The sequence below is a fragment of the Haliotis cracherodii genome, unplaced genomic scaffold, assembly GCF_022045235.1.
Source record: "Haliotis cracherodii isolate W230 unplaced genomic scaffold, xgHalCrac1.p SCAF_5, whole genome shotgun sequence".
NCBI classification, from domain to species: domain Eukaryota; kingdom Metazoa; phylum Mollusca; class Gastropoda; order Lepetellida; family Haliotidae; genus Haliotis; species Haliotis cracherodii.
Genome location: NW_027266308.1, coordinates 8,389,620 through 8,411,547, shown reverse-complemented (window position 1 = coordinate 8,411,547; position 21,928 = coordinate 8,389,620). Strand labels below are relative to the sequence as shown.

At 43.4% G+C, this 21,928-nt stretch overlaps 1 protein-coding gene across 3 annotated transcripts; it reads right to left on the bottom strand.

Moving 5' to 3' along the window:
• Positions 1-6,339: 6,339 nt before the first annotated feature.
• On the bottom strand, positions 6,340-20,438 carry LOC139442671 (complement C1q-like protein 4). 3 transcript variants are annotated; one of them, XM_071223534.1, is made up of 5 exons: positions 20,420-20,438; positions 18,363-18,436; positions 17,691-18,000; positions 8,233-8,444; positions 6,340-7,362 (listed from the first exon to the last, which is right to left on the bottom strand). In XM_071223534.1, exons 3-5 carry the CDS (start codon positions 17,992-17,994, stop codon positions 7,159-7,161), a joined length of 720 nt encoding a protein of 239 aa, XP_071079635.1. In that variant the 5' UTR covers positions 17,995-18,000; positions 18,363-18,436; positions 20,420-20,438; the 3' UTR covers positions 6,340-7,158. The 3 variants fall into 3 exon arrangements, with proteins under 3 accessions (XP_071079635.1, XP_071079637.1, XP_071079636.1); XM_071223536.1 differs by having other exon boundaries at positions 18,359-18,436; positions 20,420-20,436; XM_071223535.1 differs by lacking the exon at positions 20,420-20,438 and having other exon boundaries at positions 18,363-18,455.
• Between the last annotated feature and the right edge of the window lie 1,490 nt (positions 20,439-21,928).

Here is a 21,928-nt window from a genome sequence, read left to right as displayed (position 1 = left end):
CGACATGACCAGATGACAATCAGTGTTGATGTCAAGGGTCTGATCCGTTTCAGTTTAACCGTCCAAGACCGGAACCCAACCCCTGTCGGAGAATTAACTTGTATCACTACTGTGTCTTCAGTTGTCGCTATTAACACGTTATCTCAAGGAAATATGCCGGCTCAGAAACACCAAATGTTTCGATTGCGGGTCATTTCCTTTATGAATATCACGTTTTATATACTACTCAAAGGAAGTTAAGGATCACCCGATTCTTTAATACTGGTACAGTTTATCTGTCATGACATGAGAGATTAACTATAGCAATATGAAAGAATCAGGTGATCCTTAACTTCTTTTGAGTAGTATATTTATGAGTGGTGGTTAGACTAAAGGTGGCTTCACACGACAAACTTATGTTTGTGGATTTATCTTTACACACATAAGTTTGTGTGTGTGTGAACAATGAGAAAAACAGTTTGATAACTGATTTGTGAAGCAAGGTCGACTGGTGGCGAGAAATCGATCTCTTCTCATCAAAACTTTAATTGGCGATATTTGATTTTGACCTAAGAATGGTTGTCAAATATCAGATACTGTGTACATACCACACGATTTTACTTACACCTGTTACAAAATGGAATTGGCATTTAAGAGAAGTGAAGAGAAAGTAACTAATTGCAACACATATTTGTCGTGTGCCAACACGATTGAGAAACGTCTAAGAGTTAGGCAACTTATGTTGCCCGTGTGAAGTCACCTTAACTTATAATCTTTAAAATATTCTATTGCACAAGACATGTCTCTCTTTAGACTAACATCTAGTCTCTAAATGAACATATCGCACAAAAAAAAACAGTTATTCAGTTATCTTAATAAAAATATAATATAAGGGAGCCCAGTGACTCTCTTTTCGTGATACTGCAGTAATCTAGACTTGCCAAACATCATAGACTTGCATGGGCTGTATTTGATATATATTTGTATCAGGGCCTGTAAGACAGTCTCTCTTCTACGTGTTTTTTTCTCTAATGTAGAGTACTTGCTTTTGTATAATCTAGATTGTTTATGATTAATTCAAATGCCTATATATCAAAGTCATGGTGCAGGCCATCATATTGTGTTATTATGCGACATATTAGTCGATTGACAAATCATATTTGTAAATATTATCAGAGCGATTTGATAAGTCAGTTCAACCAATTCTGCCCATATTGAACATTTAATGGCGGACTACTAAGATATGAATAATTGTCGTTATTAACGTAGTTTGTTTTACAATGCTATACAAATAAATATGTATCCTAGGGGGACGCGTTAAAACAATACTCGTCCAAAAAATAGGGGATTATGAAATATACATCTTATGATTGGTCGTCAGAGGAAAGTTCAACTTTGAAAAATGACTGCCCGAAATAGAACGGTTTCGGAAACGCTCAAAACACACCCGAAACATTGCACGTGGCCAATGCAGTTCCTCCGTGCAACGGAGGTACGTGGTCATTTTGATTTCTTGATCGGGGGGCACGGGTGGCCCAGTCGCCTAAGGCGCCGCGATTCGCTGTGCAGAGTTGCGTCACATGGGGACGCCAGAAACCTATGATTGTGGGTTCGGATCCCGGAATCCCGGTTTCTAGGTTTGTCAGCACCATACCCGTGCTCGCGGGTTTCACCGAAGTGGTAAACGTCTGAGACCTACATCACTTCGGCCTTTCCTCCCACATAAAGCTGACACGCCGCGATATAACTGAAATACTGTTCAAAGCGGCGTTAAACCAAACTCACTCACTCACTGATTTCTTGACCGCTATGTATTGTTGATTTTCATCCACAGTAATACGTAAGCTCTCTACTAGTGTTTACAACTGTATTTGTGATCAGGTTGGGGATGCGTCGTCTACAAGCCGATGAACACGTAGGGCATTTTCAAACTGGTAGAACTCAGCTAGATGGAGCCAATATTTCAATGTGTCTCAGTCTGCGTTTTGCAGACTTTCGAACATGTTTCCACAGACACACAATGTTAATGATCGGCCCTGCACAGGGCGCTCTAGGTCAACAGCATCATTTCTGGATCGATTACACAGAAACCATGCAGACTGGAACCTGTATCAAGCCCAAACAGTCAATCAAACCGCTGTTCACTACCGCCAGGCCACGGACGTTCAATTCTGCATGCAGCTAATCTGCATGCTCGGCGACCACATGTTGTACCACGTGAACAAATAAACACATTCTAGCCAAACGCCAATGATGTTTAAAGAGCGTATTGATTTAGTCATCTCAAACGTTCAGTTTCGAACAACATACCCTTGTCGTCTTTCTTGGCTGTTTGCACCATTAAAATATACCGCCAACATCTTCTGTTGATTGTCATGTTACATCTAGACCTTCCATTTTCTTATCCACCCATTATTATCAATCAATTCTTCTTTGTATTTCTCTCCCGTGAAAATTTCGGGATAGAATAGGTCTTCAGCAACCCATGCTTGCCGTAAAAGGTGACTATGCTTGTCGTAAGAGGCGACTAACGGGGTCGGGTGGTCAGGCTCGCTGACTTGGTTGATGCATGTCATCGATCCCAATTGAGTGGACCAATGCTTATGATATCAATCACTGGATTGTCTGGTCCAGACTCGATTATTACAGACTACCGTCATATAGCTGAAATATTGCAGGGAGCGGCGTTAAACAACCAACAAACCAAACCAAACTTTGTATTTCTTTATCATCTGTGATTTTCGAATATACCCGACTGTCTGGAGAGAATGTCTGGAGAGAATGTGCGTCAGAGCTCTCCGTATATCAATTATCATAAGTAATTCAAGAACATTATCAAAAGTAATTCTTGAACATTATCAAAATTTAAAGTATTTCAAGAACATTATCATAAGTAATTCAAGAACATTATCAAAAGTAATTCTTGAACATTATCATAAGTAATTCAAGAACATTATCATAAGTAATTCTTGAACATTATCAAAAGTAATTCTTGAACATTATCATAAGTAATTCAAGAACATTATCATAAGTAATTCAAGAACATAATCAAAAGTAATTCAAGAACATTATCATAAGTAATTCAAGAACATTATCATAAGTAATTCAAGAACATTATCATAAGTAATTCAAGAACATTATCAAAAGTAATTCAAGAACATTATCATAAGTAATTCAAGAACACTTGTCCTTTATTCCTCTTGATTTTGAGAATTGTCTCTGCACATTTCTGTAACACCTTCTGACGAATAGTTGTGAGTGGTGGTAGCGCTATCCTGATGCACCCGTGAAGATTCGTGTTCGAGTTTGGCTTCAGCAACCTATGCTCGTCGTAATTAAGAGGTGGCTATGGTTGGAAGAAGGGATTACGGCGACATCGGGTGGTCGGGGTCGCTGACTTGGTTGATGCATGTCGTTACATATATCACAACTGCGTAGATCGATGCTCTTGATGTCGCTCACTGGATTGTCTGGTCCAGACGTGATTATTATTGACCGCCGTAATATAGCAGTCAAACCCACTGACGTTTCTCAATGCATACTAAAACGCTGAGTTCAAGATTAAAGGGTATAAATGATCAGAAAGAACGCATCTGTACGTATTCGTGCTAGTGAATTCCCAGGGGTTCCCGATGAATGTGGAAGTAGTCCGTCAGTGATTACATCATTTCAAAAACACGACCTCGTGAAAAACGTATGAATGTCAAATTGTGTCGTTCATACACTTATGAACGTCAATTTCGCGGGCATGTGACTTACCTCTCGTCCAATGGAAAAGCCGTATATCGTGTTAACTTTAAATAAAAAATATCATAGGGTTTTGTAATGATTTGATTGTGCATCATACTTCTTTGTCATAACCGTGTAATATACACTTAAATGTCTTTTACAGTCATGGGACAGTATGCTCAGGATGCCAGCAACTATGGCCCCAGTGGGACATATGGACAGACAGCAACAGCAGGTGCCCCTGCATGTGAAGTATACAGTCAGCTAGCCCACAGGTCAAGATAGGGACTTGTCTAAATATCGTCTCAATAGGAGGAACTAGCACTATTAAAAAAAAGACCTGTGAAGATCCGGGATAGAACAGGTCTTCAGCAACTCATGCTTACCGTAAGGGGCGACTACCAGGATCGGGTGGTCAGGCTCACTGACTTGATTGATGCATGTCATCGTGTCATGATTGTGAGGATTGATGGCCATGATGTCAATAAATTGTTTCTTTGGTCCAGATTCGATTATTTACAGACCGCCTCATATGGCTGGAATATTGCTGGGCGCGGCGTTAAACAACAAACGAAGGTAATATCCCGAAGCACTAACCGGCCTGCGGGGCAGAGGGAAACGACAAGCCCTCATAACTTACCGAAATTATCTCAGGCAGATTGACACTGATTTGCTCAACGTGAAAATTGATATTATTCAAGGGAGCAAATCCCGCAATTTCTATCATTATTTAACACCGCATGCGGCCAACGGCGGTAATTTTCTGGCGTTGGTAAGCTGCGACTTCCTGTCATTGTCCCCTCTCCTGTGTCCCCGCACCGACCTCACTCATCCACTGGGGCAGCTGGAGAAGTGACGGACGTGTTCTGTGTGACAATATCTCCACCATCATCGACGTCACACAGCATCATCACGCCTCGTGTGTTATGATCTGTTGTTAAACAAGCCATATCCCGGATATCTGGCCTGCTAATCATTAACCATGTTTACTCAACACAAATGTGGAGAAGTGTTCCGACTCTCAGCGGTGATACGTGCGTGTTTGACATTCTGGGGAAATGATAGGTCTGTCAACCACAACTATATATGACAATTACGACCTGTTCCGATATCACTGCTCCCTGTTTATTGAGTTTACAACACGTTTTGACTTTATAAAATTACTTGAAATAAAAGGCACTAAAAACTTTTCCATATTCATAAGAAATCACTGCTAAAAGCATATATATATACATAAGTCGGTTATACGATTTGACTATATCACAAGCATGTGTTAATGAATCACTATCAATTAGTGATGGACCCGTGAAGATTCCGGGGTAGAATAGGTCTTCAGCAACCCATGCTTGCCCTAAAAGGTGACTATGCTTGTCGTTAAAGGCGACTAACGGGATCGGGTGGTCAGGCTCGCTGACTTGGTTGATGCATGTCATCGTATCCCAATTGGGTGGATCGATGCTCATGCTATTAATCACTGGATTGTCTGGTCCAGACTCGATTATTTACAGACCGCCGTCATATAGCTGGAATATTGCTGAGTGCGGCGTTAAACAACAAACCAACCAAATTAATTAGTGATGATACCAGGTGTTCGCGAAAAGGTGAGCGTATCCTTTCCAAATGGTGGCACCCGTCACAAACACATGCAAAGGCAAGTCAACTGGGGAAAAACCGCGGGAACCTTGACATAACTTTTGTCACTGATGCATCAAATTTGGAAATATCGCCAACATGCAGGTGTCTACCAGAAACTTTTTTTTAACTTTTTTAAAGGCCTTTACAGCCAGATACTCAAAACCAGATATCTTTTTCAATATGTCATAAAACATATCTTTTATGTGCCAGGCAATATGGCAACTGAGTTCAATAATCTGAAGCCATTCTTGCCGTGAAAGGCGACTATGCTTGTCTTAAAAGACGACTCGACTAACGGGATCGGTTGGTCAGGTTCGTTGACTTGGTTGATGCATGTCATCGTATCCAAATTACGTGGATCGATGCACATGATGTCAATCACTGGATTGTCTGGTCAAGACTCGATTATTTACAGACCGCCGTCATAGCTGGAATATCGGCGTTAAACAATTACAGAACAGAGACTGTATTCTTTGCAGCACGTGACGAATGTGTTATTGGGTTCTGGCCGCTGTGGATGAGTGAGTGAGTGAGTGAGGTAGGTTTATGTCTGTTATAGCAAGATGCGTGACGATGGAGACCCTGACGGCGGACAACGCCCAGAGGTGGTCAGAGTCGAGACCTGCAACTCTATGTCACTCCTTAACGATTGGCTGGTTACGCAGTAGTGAGTGAGTATGGTTTTACGCCGCTTTTCCAGCAACATCACGGCTGGGGACACCAGAAATGGGCTTCACACATTGTACCCATGTCGGGAATCGAACCCGGGTCTTCGGCGTGACGTGCGAACGCTTTAACCACTAGGCTACCCGACCGCCCCATACGCAGTAGTAATCGCGTCCACAGAATATGTTCACGAGTGAAGTGGTCCCTTCGGGAAGCTGCAGATCACTCACTCAAGTTTATACCGGATACCGAAATACGACATGCTGAATTATGGATGAAGACTGTCTCTTCTCGACAAAAACAAACAAACAAAAAAACACAATATGCCTTGAATTATTTAAATACAAAGTGTTACATGGCTGTGAATGTATGCTAGTCGTACAGTGCTTTACATAACTTTTGTGTATTGGGTCTAGCACAACATGTTTAAGTGTGTTGGGTCTACAGCAAGGGGTTAATGTGTATTGGGTCTAGCACAACATGTTAAAGTGTGTTGGGTCTACAGACAGGGGGTTAATGTGTGTTGGGTCTAGCACAACGTGTTAAAGTGTGTTGGGTCTACAGCAAGGGGTTAAAGTGTGTTGGGTCTAGCACAACGTGTTAAAGTGTGTTGGGTCTACAGCAAGGGGTTAATGTGTGTTGGGTCTAGCACAACGTGTTAATGTGTGTTGGGTCTACAGCAAGGGGTTAATGTGTGTTGGGTCTAGCACAACGTGTTAATGTGTGTTGGGTCTACAGCAAGGGGTTAATGTGTGTTGGGTCTAGCACAACGTGTTAATGTGTGTTGGGTCTACAGCAAGGGGTTAATGTGTGTTGGGTCTAGCACAACGTGTTAAAGTGTGTTGCGTCTAGCACAACGTGTTAATGTGTGTTGGGTCTACAGCAACGTGTTAATATGTGTTGGGCCTAGCAGAACGTGTTAATGTTTATTAGGTCTAGCACAGCGTAATAATGTGTTTTAGGTCTAGCACAACGTGGTAATGTGTGTTTGGTTTAGCACAACGTGTTAATGTGTGCTGGGTCTAGCACAACGTGTTAATGTGTGTTGGGTCTAGCACAACGTGTTAATGTGTGTTGGGTCTACAGCAAGGGGTTAATGTGTGTTGGGACTAGGACAACGTGTGTATTAGCTCTAGCACAGGGTGTTATTTAGTCGTAGAACAAGGCATGCCCTGTAAATGTGCAGTAGAAGTTTCCATAGAGCTGCATTGCTGACTTGATGGGCTTGACCCACACCCCCTGCCCCTCCCGTAGCTGGATGACGAAGGTGTTTGAGGACATGGCCCAGGAGGGGCGGCTGATGGCCCACACTCGACCTACAACGGTGTCGTTCGTCCACAACTCACCAGCTGCCTGTAAAAATGACAAGCAGAGACTGTTTCATATAGTAAGCAACACTGTTATCGACCCTCCGTCCCCATCCGCCGACGGCCTACGAGCTGCTGTGGAATAGGCAGCGACAGACTGTTATATTGTGAACAACGCTATTACTCTGCGTCCTCACATAGCCTACCAGCTGCTGTTGAATAGACAGTGACAGACTGTTATATTGTGAACAACACTATTACTCCCGTGCTCACATAGCCTACCAGCTGCTGTTGAATAGACAGCGACAGACTGTTATATTGTGAACAAAACTATTACTCCCGTGCTCACATAGCCTACCGGGGCGGTCGGGTAGCCTGGTGGTTAAAGCGTTCGCTCGTCACGCCGAAGACCCGGGTTCGATTCCCGACATGGGTACAATGTGTGAAGCCCATTTCTGGTGTCCCCCGCCGTGATATTGCTGGAATATTTCTAAAAGCGGCGTAAAACCATACTCACTCACTCACTCACATAGCGTACCCGCTGCTGTTGAATAGACAGCGACAGACTGTTATATTGTGAACAAAACTATTACTCCCGTGCTCACATAGCCTACCGGGGCGGTCGGGTAGCCTGGTGGTTAAAGCGTTCGCTCGTCACGCCGAAGACACGGGTTCGATTCCCGACATGGGTACAATGTGTGAAGCCCATTTCTGGTGTCCCCCGCCGTCATATTGCTGGAATATTTCTAAAAGCGGCGTAAAACCATACTCACTCACTCACTCACATAGCCTACCAGCGGCTGTTGAATAGACAGCGACAGACTGTTATATTGTGAACAACATTATTACTGCCCAGCCTTAAGGGCCTTCTGAACAGATCAGCTTTAGGTACGTGATTATGTTCCTCGTCACCTACCTCCTTCCCTGCGTGAGCTGCGAAAGTTACGGTGAAGCTATATGTTCCATTCAGTGGCGCCGAGTAGATGCCTGTTTGGTTGTCGTAGTCTTCGCCGACGTTGGTGGAGACAGAGTCGTAGATCAAAACTTCAGACTGCTGCTCGTAGCTGGCGGGGTAGCGATGGGCGATTGTCCCCACCATAAAAGCCGATGGTCTTACTCCAGTGCTGGCTGGAAAGACAAGCACATAGAATTTAGTTTAAACAGTGAGTGAGTGAGTGTGGTTTTACGCCGCTTATAGCAATATTCCAGCAATATCACGGCGGGGGACACCAGAAATGGGCTTCACACATTGTACCCATGTCGGGAATCGAACCCGGGTCTTCGGCGTGACGAGCGAACGCTTTAACCACTAGGCTACCCGACCGCCCCTAGTTTCAATAGAATGTGCAGTGAGAATAAAGACGTACTTTACCATTGGAGATCATGCTTGTAGCGCATTTACTGTTGAGGATATACACTGTTGAGGTGAGGAGCTGAGGTGAAAAGGGGTTTAACGTCCCGTCCAAGATTATTGCACTTAGTAGCGACGTGCACGCACAAGTGTGTACTAGTCCGGACTGATGCCGATTTATAAATAGTGCCAGCACACTGAAATACCAAGCCGCAGTTTGACGTGAATACCCCACTCAGACACAGTATTCTGACTCCGAGCCGACCAGTCCTTGTTTTAGCCCTTAATGCCGAGCGCCAGACAGGGTAACAACAAATACCTTAAAGTTTAATCTATTGACGTCTTTGTGTATGACGCGGCCGGGGATGGCACCCGGATCTACCGCTCTCCGGGCGAACGCTCGACCACTACATCACGGGGGTGGTCTATACTATTGGGGATATACACCTTTGAGTATATTCATTGTTGAAGATAAATACTGAGGGGCAAAAGAAAGTATACCGAGTTTGTTTTATGTAATTGAAATTTGAAAGACCTGTTGTTAGGTTTGATTATGTCAATTTAACCATCACTCATTCCTGCAACAGTTTGTAAAAAGATAATCTGTGGCTGGGTAATTTCGTGTAAAAATAAATTGGTTCAATGAAGACTGGACTAAGACATGAATTTGTAATGACATGATCCCTACAATATTTCCTAATGGCGAAAATACAAATTTATTGATTTTCAAAGATAAGATGTCTAAGAGATCCATCAGCAGTTCTGGAGTTCTTTTAAAAAGTTTAAAATCAAATTATGCTTTAAAAACAAAACCATGTAGAAATATTCACCACAACAAACAAGGGACGATATGGCACAAGTCAAAATGGGGAATTGGAATGCTCCATACAACGTTTTAAAAGCTTGTAACCCTGAACAAACGACACCATGCTCGATTGTACCTCCAAAATTGTGAAATAGAGAATCTCACTCGAGTGTCTTTTGATATCAAGTATATCAAGGCAAGCTGATAAGAGTGTAAAAACTCCGAAGCTTGCCGAGGAGTTTCTCCACTTTTATCAACGAGTGTTGATATATTTGATATCAAAAGACACGAGGGTGAAATTTGATTTATCATCCAACATCATTCTACAAACTTTTTCAGTTTGTAGACAGTAATAAGCAGTGTCTTAAGTGTAAAAAGTACTGCTAACAGCTTCAGTAGCAGAGCCATTTGTGATGTCATTTGATTGTGACGTCAAGGTAGCAATGACGTCACAGTGGTCTGGAAGCAATGTGATGCAATTTCATTGCAGCGATATGTAGATATCGCTTGATCTTACCCATGCGTTATCTCCTGTAGGGGCCGGTTTTGGGTGAAAAATGTAGACTGAAGCCACTGGAACATTGCTTGACAAAAAGGGAAAGCTGACCATTGGAAAGGTGAAAGTCATCCCTCTTGTCATACAATCTTGTGCAGATCTTTTTGTCACTGAATCTTTATGCATAGTTCTAAGTATATAAAGGATAAGGCGGTCTCACTGGTTTCTTATGTTTAGTGTAGATGGGTAAAACAGTGGAAGGGAATTGGCTATTTAACCATTATTGAACGATATCAGATGCTCGATATATCTGAAGCTTAAGTAAGACTTCATGGCCGCATTCCCATGTTTTGATTTTGCCAACCCAAGAGGAAATTCCGAATCATATAAATATATTACATTTATACTTCCATAAACGCAAAATATATTGAAGTCATTTCTTGAAAAATTGGGGCCCATGGGGATGCCTACTTCTTGCCTAAATGTCATATCCCAAACTTTCACATTGACGTACTCGTAAATCTATCAACACTGGGTAAGTAATTTTACGACGCTTCATACAGGCCGGCGTTCCACACAGTACATTGTGGGGCTGTGTTGTGACTGCATACCACCGTTTGTCTGTTGGTTGGTTGGTTGGAGTGTTGTTTAACGCAGCACTCAGCAATATTCCAGCTATGTGACGGCGGTCTGTAAATAATCGAGTCTGGACCAGACAATCCAGGGACTGACACCATGAGCATCGATCCACGCAACTGGGGCCGATGACATGCATCAACCAAGTCAGCGAGCCTGACCACCCGATCCTGTTAGTGTTAAGCCTCTTGTGACAAGCACAGTCGCCTTTTATGGCAAGCATGGGTTGCTGAAGACCTATTCTACCCCGGATCTTCACGGGTCTGCCAGCGTGCGTAGTTGTCAGGCGTAAAGGCTTAGATGTTCGTACAAACTGGTAAATACAATGACTACACCTCTAGAATAAGACAGACACTTAAATAGAAGTAAAAACGTCATCCCTGCACTACCATAGCCAATATCTCAAACACCGAAACTGCTCTTAAATGTTCTCAATCTATTTAAGATGTGTGAAAGGATATTAGAATTTGTGACATTTAGAATGCCTTCTAGTACTGCGTCAGAACAGTTTTGTTTTTTGTTTGCTTATTGTTTAACGCCGCACTCAGCAATATTCCAGCTATATGACGGCGGTCTGTAAATAATCAAGCTTGGACCAGACAATCCAGTGATTAATATCATGAGCATCGATCCACGCATTCGGGACCGATGACATGCATCAACCAAGCTAGCCTGACCACCCAATCCACATATACTTTTAGGACATCGCAAGCTGTAAGAATTTACAAGCGTTCCTCAGATGAACAGAAGTTTTCTCTATCTGATATGCTCTACATCCCTCCTAAGAAGAAGACTCAAACCGCTTCCTGCACGGTGGTAAGATCTTCGGAGAACGAGGATGAGGCAAAGACTGAAACTGTCGGACCTAAACAAGGTGGCCATGGTGAATCAAAGGAAACCAAGGACGCAGATCGGCATTACTCTGTAATTCTGAATTTTCACTGAATAAACAGAACGGTCCGTGTTGTGGTTCTTTCTGGTTTTACAATATCCGATGTTTTACTTCCTAGAAAGTAAAACTTGACTACTGAGCAGGTTTTACTTTTCAAAAGTAAAACCTACACCTGAGGTTTTCTTACCGGACAACCTGCCCTAGGGTCATTATGTGTCAATGAGCTGTATCGTAAACAACAGGCAAAATCTGCTATAGGTTTATAATAACACCAACGAACATGCCAAGACTGACCGCTGTCCAGAGGGAGAGTGCCATAGGTATGCTGCAGATGGGAGCGACACAGAGAGCGGTTGCCGTTAACATGAACTGCTCATAGATGACCATTACCAGACTGGTCGCACGTCTCCAACAGACTGGCAGAACCGCAGACAGACCATGGAGTGGCAGACCAAAGGCCACGACCCCGTAGGATGACCGCTTTTTACGGGTACTTCATCTGAGGAACAGATGTCTTACTGTGACGTCATCAGCTGCCACCAGCTTAGGACATCCGGTCAGCAGACAAACAGTGACCAGACGACTACGACATTATGGTCTCCCGGCTTATCGCCCTTTCAAGGGCATGACCTTGGACCGTCAACATCGACGTGCCAGATTGACGTGGTGCAGGCAAACTCAGCGATGGCAACAAGGGGAATGGCGACGAGTGCTGTTTAGTGACGAGAGCAGGTTCCAACTCTTCAAACCTGATGGGCGGACGCGAGTTTATCGACGACGTGGTGAACGTAGAACCTTACGGGGGCGGAAGTGTGATGGTCTGGGGCGGCATTTGCGGGGACGAGAAGACGGAACTTGTCATCATCAAAGGTAATCTGACAGCACAACGCTACATTGACAATATCTTACGGCCAGTGGTTCTTCCTTTCATCCAGCGTCAGCAACGGACGGTGTTCCAACAAGATAACGCCACACCCCATAAAGCCCGTATTACTAGAGGCTTCCTCAACGCCAACAACGTGACTGTCCTGCCGTGGCCACCTCGATCACCAGATCTGTCACCCACAGAACATCTCTGGGACCAGCTGGGGCGTCGTCTTCGGAAACGTCAACATCCTTCCTTCACGAGACAAGCGTTGATCGTTGCCCTCCGTGAGGAATGGAAACGGATACCTGCAGTCGATGTGAGGACGCTTGTCTAATCAGTTCGACGCCGCATTCGAAGATGCATTGCCGCTCATGGAGGTCATATCCCAATTTGAACGGTCTGGGCCGTCGTCACCTTAAAGTTGTAACCAATGTTGTTGATCGAATACTGGACGAATGGCCCTAATGGTCCCTCCCTGTTGGAGGTCAAGGACTTTGTTGTTGAATTTCTACAATACAATTGTTATTGCTGCTTCAAATTATGTTGGACATATTTTATCCTAGAAATTTCGTTGGCAACGTTTCTTTTGGCCGTCAGTTTAGCTGGAATACTGCCGCGTGCTGCGTTAAACAATAAACAAACAAAACAAACATCTAATATATCAATGATGTGTTGGCATATCAGCAACACAGCGGCCAGTCCTACTCATTACTATGGTGTTTTGCGAGAAATTCAAAACTGAAAAAAACCTGACTGACACGCAAAGGAAACCTCTCAAATATCTTTTTGAATGAAGGGATATCTTCGTGTCCATCAAAACTGGCGGAAGCTTTGGTTTGTTGGCAATACGGGTTACCTCCCTTACCCATTTTCTTTGTCCTCATCTCGAGTGAGTGAGTGAGTTAATATTTAACGTCACATCGGCAATATTTCAGCCATATCGTGACGAAACAAAATTTGACATTAACAATATATTTTAAACTGTATAAAATTCTGCCGACGAAGGGCAGTATAATAACTAGAATATCACAGATTTACATAAAACTAGTCAGAGAGCATATAAAAATATATTAACATTTGACAATACAACATAAAAACAGGCTATACATCGCCAACAACTGAAGGTAGATCACCACGCTAGGGTCCTCCTCGTCTCGATGTTTTATTGGTCGGTAAAATGTTAATGAAAATCTAGGGCAGGTAATTTAATATTGCGAGACCTACAGACATGAGTGTAGGGGTTAGGTTCACCGAAAGGCTAGCCCTGGAGATTTTGAGGATGATTACGGGTCACGTCAGACCGACCTTTCGCTAACTTTGACCGACCAGTGGTCTGACTGACAATAAGTCGACATTAGCCAATCAGAAGGCAGCTTTCTCGAGCTCTACGACACTAGTTTCAAACTGGCGACTACGCTTCGAAACATATTCTCACAAATTCTCGATTAGAAATTTGAAAACTGAACAAACGAGTGAGTGAGTTGGATTTAGCGCCGTTTTTAACAGTATTCCGGTTATATCACGGCGTGTCAGCTTAATGTGGGAGGAAAGCCCGAAGTGATGCAGGTTAAAGACGTTTACCACTTCGGTGAAACCCACGAGCACGGGTATGGTGCTGACAAACCTAGAAACATAATCGGAGCGAACCGGGATTCGAACCCACAATCATAGGTTTCTGGCGTTTCCATCGACGCAACTCTGCACAGCGAATCACGGCGCCTTAGACGACTAGGCCACCCGTGCCCCCTTAACATACGAACATTTTAAATTGCTGATAGATGGCCTCGATTGTATGGCAGTACTTCCCACGGGCAATACATAGTCTCTTCCGTTCCAGTGATTATCACAATGAAGCAAGAGCTAGCCGAAGATTTGGACGTTTTCAGTCGATGTTCTGTCGGTCGGAATACATCATGTTTAAGTTTACGAGGGTGCATGGTTAGAAAACACATTCCCAATGACACTTTCCTGATATGGTGAGCGACGCTCTGATTGGTCAGATGAAAGGTCGTTCTGGCATGACCCGTAATGGGATTTCCTCAGATCTTTGTTTAGCGGTAGCGAGAACTGAGATAAGATGCTAATGAGATTGGCCCTGTTTAGAGAGTAGAGAATTACTTTAAGAATTAGGGAACTTGCTGATAGCAAAGATGGCAGCGTACAGCTACACAGCTACAAGATTATGGCCTTCATCTATTATTCTGTATGATGAAAGTTTATAACCAGTCAAATCAGTCGCTGAAACTGCATTACAGTTACAAATATAAAGATAATTGGTTTGGAAAATGTTTGTGAATTAACTGGACTAAAGCGCAGTTCTGCCTTGCATCACAAGCAAATAAAGCCATAATGGCAATATACAGGTATCCAAGGAGAGTATGTGATATTAATTGTACTGATTTTTTCGGGATTTTTGATGCAATGGTTACACCAATATTGTGTAATGGGTCAGAAATCTGGGGAACAACATATTGTAAAACTACTAAAATGTCCAGATAAGAATGTGCAAATATTTCCTGAAAGTTGGTAAAAGTACATGCAATAGTATGGTATTGGGTGAATGTGGTTGAGCTCCACTTCAGCTTACATACATGTCACGGGCAGTCAAGTCCTGGTGTAGACCAATCACTCCAGATAGAAATTGGCTACCTCATCAATGTTATTTAATTTTTAAGTCGCTTGATGCTGCTGGCAGAGTCACATGGGCTACACATATCAAACATATTCTATTTCAGTTTGGTTTTGGTTTTGTATGGATTAGCCAGGATGTTTGAATTATTAACATATTTATCAGATTATTTAAAATAAGACTTCTTGATCATTCTAAAAAAAACCTGGTATTCTACACTACACTCTTCTCATAAATGTGCTAACTATACTGAACAACAAAAGTTCCTGTGGCATTGAATAAGATTTAATGCAAAGTTATGTTTTTTTACCAAATCTGAAACAATTTTGGTTTGCAACAGATAAAAGACTCATGTAAGTGTTCAAATTGTATAATTTGCCATACCGACTCAGAAAATGCGTGATTTCATAAAAAAAACACATGATCATGCCAAAATGTCAATTTACAAATCAATAGCGTGTGTGTCCACCTCTGGTTGCGATGCAAGCAACACATCTTGGTCTCATGAAATAGACCAGACGTCGCACAAAGTCCTGTGGGATATCTGTCCATATCTGCTGGAGCATGTTTCGAAGTTGATGGAGTGTCTGTTGAACACGTGGTTGACGTCAAAGGCGCCGATCCATCTCATCCCACATTTGCTCGATTTGTGAGAGATCAGGGGAGCGAGCCGGCCAGGGGATGACATTCACGTTGTTTTGTTGAAGAGACTCCTGAACCCAGTCGAGCAATGTGAGGCCGGGCGTTGTCATGTTGAAAGGTAATGGCTGGGCCATGAGGACGCAAACACGGTAGAACAACAGGGCCGATGATCTCGTCGCAGTAGCGCTGTCCATTGAGATTTCCCTCTACCACTATCAAACGGGTCCTCTGTCTTGCTGTAATCCCACTCAATACCATAACGCTGCCGCATATAAATGTATGCAGGCGTGTGTGTGTGTGTGTGTGTGTGTGTGTGTGTGTGTGTGTGTGTGTGCATGTGTGTGTCGTATCGCTACACGCCAACGTTTGGTATCTACAACCCTAGAGAGGCTGATCATATCGCTACATGTCAACGTTTGTTATCCACAGCCCTAGACAGGCTGATCGTATCGCTACATGCCAACGTTTGGTATCCACAACCCTAGACAGGTTGGTCGTATCGCTACATGTCAACGTTTGTTATCCACAACCCTAGAGAGGTTGGTCGCATCGCTACATGTCAACGTTTGTTATCCACAACCCTAGAGAGGCTGGTCGCATCGCTACATGCCAACGTTTGTTATCCACAATCCTAGAGAGGCTGATTGTATCGCTACATGCCAACGTTTGTTATCCACAACCCTAGAGAGGTTGGTCGTATCGTTACATGCCAACGTTTGGTATCCACAACCCTAGAGAGGCTGGTCGTATCGCTACATGCCAACGTTTGTTATCCACAACCCTAGAGAATTTGGTCGCACTGCTACATGCCAACGTTTGGTATCCACAACCCTAGAGAGGCTGGCAAAGGCACCACATGTGAAACTGTAGCTTGTCCCAAACCTAGTACATCTGGTTCCGTCAATACATTAAACATTTACAAACCCCAAATCGAGAAGATCTGGTAATGTTGCCGGATGTACACATTGCCATATAACTGAAAGTAATGTTTTTTACCCTTTAAGATTGATCAGGGGCTGTCGGGTAGCCTAGTGGTTAAAGCGTTCGCTCGTCACGCCGAAGACCCGGGTTCGATTCCCGACATGGGTACAATGTGTGAAGCCCATTTCTGGTCGTGATATTGCGGGAATATTGCTATTGACGTAAAACCATACTCACTCACTCACTCACTCACTCACTCACTCACTAGGATTGATCATGCTGAGTGAGTTGACTTTAACGCCATTTTGAACAGTATTCCAGCTTAGTGTGGGAGGAAAGCCCGAAGGTCTCAGACGTTTACAACTGTATTCCAGCTTAGTGTGGGAGGAAAGCCCGAAGGTCTCAGACGTTTACAACTTTAGTGAAACCTACGAGCACGAATTTGGTGCTGAAAAAACTTATGATACATATTCGGCCCGAACTGGGATAGGAAACTACGATCCAAGGTTGGGGGGGGGGGGGGGGGGGGGGGGGATGGCAACGGAACTGTTCACAATTTGTGTGTTGCCATATCAACAGATATATTAATAAGATCATCCGATCATCAACGTTCACATTTAAACATATGCATACACTGCAGATTGATATTTACATTTGCACCTGCTCCAGACATGATGCAAATTTGCAAATATACGCACATGCGTAAATGCGTTCACATGACAAGTATGCTCACGTATGCAGATATACACACATGTATAGAGGGGCATGGGGACAGGGCAATGCAACTACTGTTATTCCCAAGAGGATGGGCCTCTTGAAGACCCGGGGTAGAATAGGTCTTCAGCAACCCATGCTAGCCGTGAAAGGTGACTATGCTTGTCGTAAGAAGCGACTAACGGGATCGGATGGTCAGGCTCGCTGACTTGGTTGATGCATGTCATCGTATCCCAGTTGCGTGGATCGATGCTCATGATGTAAATCACTGGATTGTCTGGTCCAGACTCGATTATTTACAGACGGCCGTCATATAGCCGGAATATTGCTGAGTGCGGCGTTAAACAAACAAACAAACAAAACAACAACAAACACAAGAGGATGAAGGTGGTGAATGCAGACAGGCGTACTTATCCTTACCTTTCCCGGGTGGGCCAGCCGGTCCCCGTTTTCCAGGCTTTCCTCGTATTCCTTGTGGACCCGCGGGGCCTTGAACTCCGTCACTGCCGTCCCGCCCCCGGGGGAGTTGAATGGGGATACGAGTCCCGCTGACTCCATCACACGCCACCTCCAGGCTACAGAACTTCTCGATGTCAGGCTTGTAAAAGTCGTCCGTCAATTTCTTCCTCTCTGATAAAACAGAGTGCCCAGCGCCTTCTGACAAGACCGGCGTCATTGACAACATCGTCGCCAGCGTCAGAAATATTAAAGAAGCGCGTCTCATGGCTCCCTGGAAAATAAGACACAGACACGGTTGATATTTCCAGCAAAAGCGAATCACAAAAAGGCAAAATATCGGATAAAAGTGTGGACAAGCGGCAACTCCTGCACACACCGAAGTTGTGTTTGTCAGCGAAGTTGAGATCGATTTTCACATTGTCTGGCTAGATCCGAAGATCGATAGAGGCCTCTTTGAAACTTTTTGTTTTCGTATTCATTGCACATTTCACATAATCCGGCTCGTATCGTAAGGCCAATTACCTTCAAAGGCCACACTTGCCGTCATGAAATTACATGCAGATTGGTTCTAATTAAGTTGAATGTGTTTCTAAGCCTACAACGATCACTTGGCAAATCAAATAGATTACCTACTCCCAGTATATCAATGTCTTGTGCCTCGCCTCGTCTTCCTCAGCTCAGCGTCCCGTGTCAGTAATAGCCAGTATCTACACCATACATATATATATATAGTAACGTTACGTGTACAAATGTCAACTCATACCGAAACTACCGGACGCAAAGGAAGTCGTCCTATCAGACTCGCTAAATGCACTTCAAGCCATCAGCGTCAGAAACTGCCGAATATGCAAAACTATCGGACCAAGGGCAACAGGACAACAAAAGTTCCTGTGACACTAATATTATAGTGTATTTTTCAAACAAGTAAAGTTTGGTTTTCAATATTGTAGTACATGTATGGAATCAAGTCACAAAAACGCAACTGCTACAGAAAAGCATGCATTCCATGCAAAAGTTGACTTTTATGCAAGCCCCATGCATTTGACTACCCAAGAAAGGATATGAAAACATGTGCGTTAACAGGATTCCATATGCATCGTGCTGACAACAACCACTCAGAAAAACAACAAAATTACGCAATTATTCAACATTACGAAATGCCACGCCTGTCCGAAAATGAGCGACTGCGAGCCATTGGTATGCTTGAAGCAGGATCGAGTCAACGTGATGTTGCAAGACAATTTAACGTCCACAGAAACACCAAACACATTTGGTGTTTATGGCAACGTTGGAAACAGACGAATGCAGTCAGAGACCATCCTCGGAGTGGCAGGCCACGCGAAACCAATAATCGACAAGACAACTGGATTCGAACAACACACCTACGAAATCGATTCCAGCCAGCAACAGTGACTGCAAGAAGCGTCCCTAGCCTTCGACGAATATCTTCACAAACGTCGTCGCCTTAGATGTGCAGGGATTGTCGCCAGAAGACCCGCCAGACGTCCCATTTTGACAGGAAACCACCGTCAAACACGTCTACAGTGGTGCAGACAGCCTCTACGCTGGACGGCCATGCAGTTGGTAAAAGTTCTATTCACTGACGAGTCTCGTTTTCACCCTAGCGACAGCGATGGACGGATTCGAGTGTACCGACGTCGAGGTGAACGTTACGTCAATCATTGTGTCATGGAAGAAGACCGATTTGGGGGCGGCAGCGTTATGGTATGGAGTGGGATTACAGCAAGACAGAGGACCCGTTTGATAGTGGTAGAGGGAAATCTCAATGGACAGCGCTACCGCGACGAGATCATCGGCCCTGTTGTTCTACCGTGTTTGCGTCGTCATGGCCCAGCCATTACCTTTCAACATGACAACGCCCGGCCTCATATTGCTCGACTGGTTCATGATTCTCTTCAACAAAACAACGTGAATGTCATCCCCTGGCCGGCTCGCTCCCCTGATCTCTCACCAATCGAGCACATGTGGGTTGAGATGGATCGGCGCCTTCGACGTCAACCACGTGTTCCACAGACACTCCATGAACTTCGAAACACGCCCCAGCAGATATGGACAGATATCCTACAGGACTTTGTGCTACGCCTGGTCCGTTACATGAGACCAAGATGTGTTGCTTGCATCGCAACCAGAGGTGGACACACACGCTATTGATTTGTAAATTGACATTTTGGCATGTTCATGTTTTTTTTATGAAATCACGCATTTTCTGAAGTCGGTATGGCAAATTAAACCATTTGAACACTTACATGAGTCTTTTATCTGTTGCAAACCGAAATTGTTTCAGATTTGGTAAAAAACATAACTGCATTAAATCTTATTCAATGTCACAGGAACTTTTGCTGTTCAGTATAGATATTCATGGAAATGAAAAGGCAGACACACTGGCGAAGCTAGCTCTAGACAAAGCGGAGATACAGCCTATTCCCTCTAGTATACTAGAAATAAAAAGCAAAATCAAAGCAACAATAGCCCAAAGATGGCAAGCCCAGTGGGACGCAAGTAAGATCAGCAGATGGCTGTACAAAATTCAACCCAAGATCCACAGAAAGCCAAACTCATACTCAAATGAAAGGAAAGTTGCAATTGCCATCTCACGCCTGAGACTCGGTCACAAAAAGCACAATAAAAAGGTTTGTCCATCTTGCAATCAACCTCAATCCATTACTCACATGTTACTGGAATGTCAAGACCATGCCCCAGCCCGGGCTCGGTTAAAACAAGAATTGCAGTTAGATCCGCTATCTGTCATAGATCTCCTAAAGCCAAGAGGTGCAATAGCGAAGGCCAAACTAACTCTATCTATGAGAGATGGACAGCTGCTCGAACGTATATAAACAGAGCAGCCAAAGAATAAAAATGAAAGTACATTAATATACAAAATAGAAATCATATCAATACAAAAACAGAAATTATTTGAATACCAAACTCACAATAGATATGTGTACCCCTACTCAAAGTCCCAAAGAGGGACAGGTCAGCCGACATTGTTAAGGCGGAAGGCAACCTCTTAAGCACTTAAAGTAACAACATCAAATGTCAATAGTTTCACATCGTGTTTTCCTCAATGAGCAAGGGTTAAACGGTCCTGACAATTGGCCGGATGATGCTTGTCTCGACAACAATGTACTGATTTTTTTTCTGCACACGAAGCAGACCTTTCATTTTCCTTGAAGTTAAAACACTTCTATGACGTCATTCTATTGTTTCAACGCTCCATTATTTTTTCAGGAATTGAGAGTTGTTTGTCAAATGTACATTATCTTGAACCAACATTTGAATAAATTTCCACTTGTAACAGACGGAACTATTTTTTACATATATTGTCAAGTGAATAATTATATTTTTTCCCGAAAACATGTGTTGCCAGCGGGATTCGAACCCCGATCGTTTGATTTGATAACGTGTTATTATCAACCTCAGCTACGGCGGCACATGAACGTGTGGTGAGAAATTAATAATGAAATATTTTCATAATTTTGCATAATACTTAAAAGCTCTATATAATATGGATATATTTTGTGTTAGAGCAGGTTACCTACAACAGTGTTCATATTTATAGCAATTACATAAGCCTTTGGCGAGAAAATACAAATTAGGTAATACAAATATCCCTTGTTCGGGGCTCTATATTTCCTATTATTCCCGTCAGCATGTATTAACAATGTGCAAGCGATTGATAAATACTAGTTTATGGCCCAACGAAATTATAAAGAGCCGTGTAGCACGCTTTGTAAATGTCAGCGCGCGACGGAGCTTGGCGCACGTGCAACAGCGGCAGAGAACGCATTCCTCGTGCATCACGCAAGGGCGACTCACGCAGCATAAGTACAGACAACAAAGAGTCCTGGTTTATTTTTCAAATATTTTCAAAAAAAGAATATTTAGTCAAAGTGTAAAAGTAGGGATGAGTTTTAAGTAGGGGAATATCCTCGTAACTCTCCATTCCTTAAAAATAATTTGCCTCGAACGCTCCATTATTTTTAAGGAATGGAGTAATTGGCTGTAATCCTATCATGTCATGTTTTAAAACAATTAAGAACTGATTCAATCGGGTGGTCAGGTTCGGTGATCGTAGGCGACATTGTTTTGTCATTATGGAGGTGTGTAATGATAGGTAAGGTGGAATAGGATTTTAACGTAGCGTTCAGGATTACTGCACGAATATAGCGACGTGCATG

What these genes read in the sequence shown, in the direction of transcription:
- LOC139442671 (XM_071223534.1), bottom strand. Translation starts at nt 17,994, where the DNA reads ATGAGACGCGCTTCTTTAATATTTCTGACGCTGGCGACGATGTTGTCA. An exon ending in GGCTGGCCCACCCGGGAAAG is followed by an intron (nt 8,445 to 17,690) that starts GTAAGGATAAGT and finishes TTGTCTTTCCAG; the next exon opens with CCAGCACTGGAGTAAGACCA. An exon ending in CAGCTCACGCAGGGAAGGAG is followed by an intron (nt 7,363 to 8,232) that starts GTAGGTGACGAG and finishes TCATTTTTACAG; the next exon opens with GCAGCTGGTGAGTTGTGGAC.